At 31.5% G+C, this 3,424-nt stretch overlaps 1 protein-coding gene across 1 annotated transcript; it reads left to right on the plus strand.

Moving 5' to 3' along the window:
• Nucleotides 1-2,034: 2,034 nt before the first annotated feature.
• LOC119644464 (probable lysine-specific demethylase 4B) lies at nt 2,035-3,421 on the plus strand (the record flags this gene model as incomplete). Its single annotated transcript, XM_038044025.1, has 1 exon — nt 2,035-3,421. A coding segment is annotated over exon 1 (1,107 nt), but the record flags the coding sequence as incomplete, so codon positions are not given.
• Between the last annotated feature and the right edge of the window lie 3 nt (nt 3,422-3,424).

A 3,424-nucleotide genomic window follows, 5' to 3' on the forward strand; every position in this document is an offset into this window, starting at 1 on the left:
TCATTTGAACAACGTCGCCTGTTAGTAGTTCGCAATGCTATTGTTGCCCTTCTTTTCATCTTCTTCGGCCTTCTTTGTAGGCATATAAAGTTCTGTCGACTGCTTATTTATTACATTTATATGAATTTTTATTTTGATTTCCATTGCATACTCCAGTGTAAGTAAATATATACGCATTTTTTCCTTCTTCTTCCATTTTTTCTTTTCTCTCTACATACGTGACTCAAGATATAATCCGCAGAAAGCGAAAAAAAAAAAAAAAACAAAAGAAAAAAGAAAAACAATTTAATATTATATGTATCTTAACAGCAATTGTTTGTGGTGTTTATATGTGTGAGTGTTATTATGATGATAATTATTATCGTTTTTACAAAAAATATATACTGAAAACTAGATTTGTTTATGTCTGCGCATATGTAAATACGAGTAAGAAACAATGTTTAAACAAAAAGTTTTTTTTTTTTTTTTGAATAGAGTAAATCTTTTTTTTATGCTGGGAGTTAATTAAAAATTCTTAATCGAAAGTAAAACTGAAAGATAAGTTTTTTTTTTTTTTTTTTTTTTTTTGTCTCTTCTTTATTTTATTCATTTCATGTTAAGTCATTTAATGATATACGTAGGTAGGGATTCGTTGTGCCGCATAAAGCTGACGGCCATAAAGCTTAAGCTTTTAACTCAACTTGGCTTTCTGAGAAACAACCTGAGTGCAAATGTTTATGTAATTATTAAAAAGCAGCTAATTTTATTGAATTATTTATTTATTAAATAACCAAAGAATTCTTTATTTAGGGAAAATATAAAAGAATACCTAGTTATCTATAGGGGAATGTACTGAGCGTTCAGTAGTCAAAATTAAGAATAAATTTCTTCTTAATGATAAATAATATTAGCGACTCATATAGATGCATACCATTTTACATGACGGGCCGCTGACAACCGTCCCTATAAAAGTTTTTAAGTAATTCTTTTGAACAGCTTTCGGATCTATTCACTTCGATATTGTCCGATCTAGTTTGTAGGATCTTGTTTACCGACAATTTCTTTCCCTCTTTTCTTCTCAATTGATTTATATGCTCATGCATATATATATATATATATAGTAATCTATAGTCGAAGACTGAACTTGAATGTTACAGTGCTATTCCGTGATAGCTTTTCAATATTTCCAAACCCGTAGCACCGATCTTCCTCGACATCAATATAAATTATAATATAGTTGCGCATCGTTTCAATTCTTACTTACACACACAGAGATTCTGCCGCCCTTAAAACTAGAGCTTTCCTCAAACGCCATTCCTATAGCGGCTACATGTCGACATTGTATATCTTACACATACTTCGATATCGACATAGACCTGACATTATATTATTTAATATTATTAATTAAATATTTACCAGTAGATAACGAAAAAACAGAAGAAAGCCAATCAAATTAGTGATGCAAAGGACTACTACGCGGCGGGGTGATAACATGAAACCTTGCTCAACTTTCGTCAAAATATGATTCACTTTTCCTATATCTGTTCCTTTAGTATAAGAAAATTTTTAATACCGAAATTTTGTAAAGTAATGTCACTAATCCATTTCTTAGCACATTTAAGTTTTCCTAATCTATTTTATCCATAGGCAGATTGAGTTATGTGCTCTAACGGAATGAATTTTGTAGACCCGAATGCAGTTTTAGAACGACGATTGATATCAATTTTTTTTTTTTCATTTTAGTAGGCTTTAATCTTTATTGAACTATATATTTTTAAGTGGAACTTAATGAAATATACAATACAAGAAAAACTCTTGCAGTATTTTCGAAAACTTAGCTTGAAATATAAAAGTTTTTTTCTTCTAGAAAATATTCGGAAGAACAATTCTTACTTTGTTTATGAAATAAAATAAAAAAAAAACAAAAAAAAAATTGATTATATAATTATTAAGAAAACTAAACAGAAACAAACAAAAGAGAAGGAACTCAATAAACAAAGAAAATAATAAACTAAACATAAATAAATGCCACCACTAGGTTAGTGACTGTTTTTCTCTTTTATAAAAAAAAAACAAAAAAAAGGAAAAAAAAGGATAGAAAATAAAAAAAAAAATAGTTAACTATAAGAATGCAACCCTGTACATATGAAATGAAAAGTCATCTTTTTACTTCAATCAAAAATTTGTCGTTGAAATATTATTAGACAGGAAAGACGTATAATTCATAGAGAAAAATTTTTTTTTGTTGTATTCAAATTGGAAATTCTTTATAGAAAAATTTTCAGAAGCAATTAGAACTTGATACGAATAAGTTCAGATATAAATAAAATAAAAAATGTCTACTAACGATATACCTCGCATTATGGTATTTCAGCCGACGTGGAATGAATTCAAAAATTTCCCAAAATATATAGCGTTTATGGAGTCGCAAGGAGCGCATAAAGCTGGATTGGCAAAAGTGCTGCCACCGCCGGGATGGTTAGCGCGTAAGAGCGGTTACGATAATTTGGATGCATTCAATATTACAATATCGAGCCCAATTAGCCAAGTGACTACGGGTGAACCAGGCGCTTATCAACAATTTGTCATAAAACAGAAACCGTTGACACTTGAACAATTTTCAGTATTGGCTAATACCGAACGTTATCGGACCCCAAGGCATCTTGATTATGAAGATTTAGAAAGAAAATATTGGAAAAATATAATTTACTTACCTCCGATTTATGGAGCTGGCGTTAGTGGTAGTATAACAGATACCGATCAGGACTATTGGAATATTAATCGTTTGGGTACTATACTTGACTATGTTAAGGAAGATTATGATATAGAGATTGGTGGTGTTAACACTGCTTACTTGTATTTTGGGATGTGGAAGACTACCTTCCCGTGGCATACCGAAGACATGGACTTATATTCTATAAACTATTTGCACTTTGGTGCACCAAAAGCTTGGTATTCGGTGCCACCAGAACATGGTCGTAAGTTTGAAAAAGTAGCAAATCAATATTTTAAGTCCACTTACCAAAATTGTAACGCTTTTCTAAGACATAAGATGACTTTAATTAGCCCAAATATACTTAAACAGCATGGTGTACCGGTAAATAAGATCACCCAACAGAAGGGTGAATTTATGATAACTTTTCCATTCAGTTATCATGCGGGTTTCAATCACGGTTTTAATTGCGCTGAATCAACGAATTTTGCAATGGAGCGCTGGATTGAATACGGCAAGCATGCCAGCCAATGTACGTGCAGTGCCGATAAAGTCAAAATATCGATGGATACTTTTGTCAAACGCTTTCAACCGGAACGCTATCAAAGCTGGCTTGCTGGCACCGATTATGGTCAACACCCTGAATTTTCACCTAAAAAACCAATACCAACTTCTCGGTTATCCTTATCCTTGGATGCTATAGATAATAAATGTAATGAGAATGCTCATTCC

The sequence above is a fragment of the Glossina fuscipes genome, unplaced genomic scaffold (genome assembly GCF_014805625.2).
Source record: "Glossina fuscipes isolate IAEA_lab_2018 unplaced genomic scaffold, Yale_Gfus_2 117255, whole genome shotgun sequence".
Lineage (NCBI taxonomy): Eukaryota > Metazoa > Arthropoda > Insecta > Diptera > Glossinidae > Glossina > Glossina fuscipes.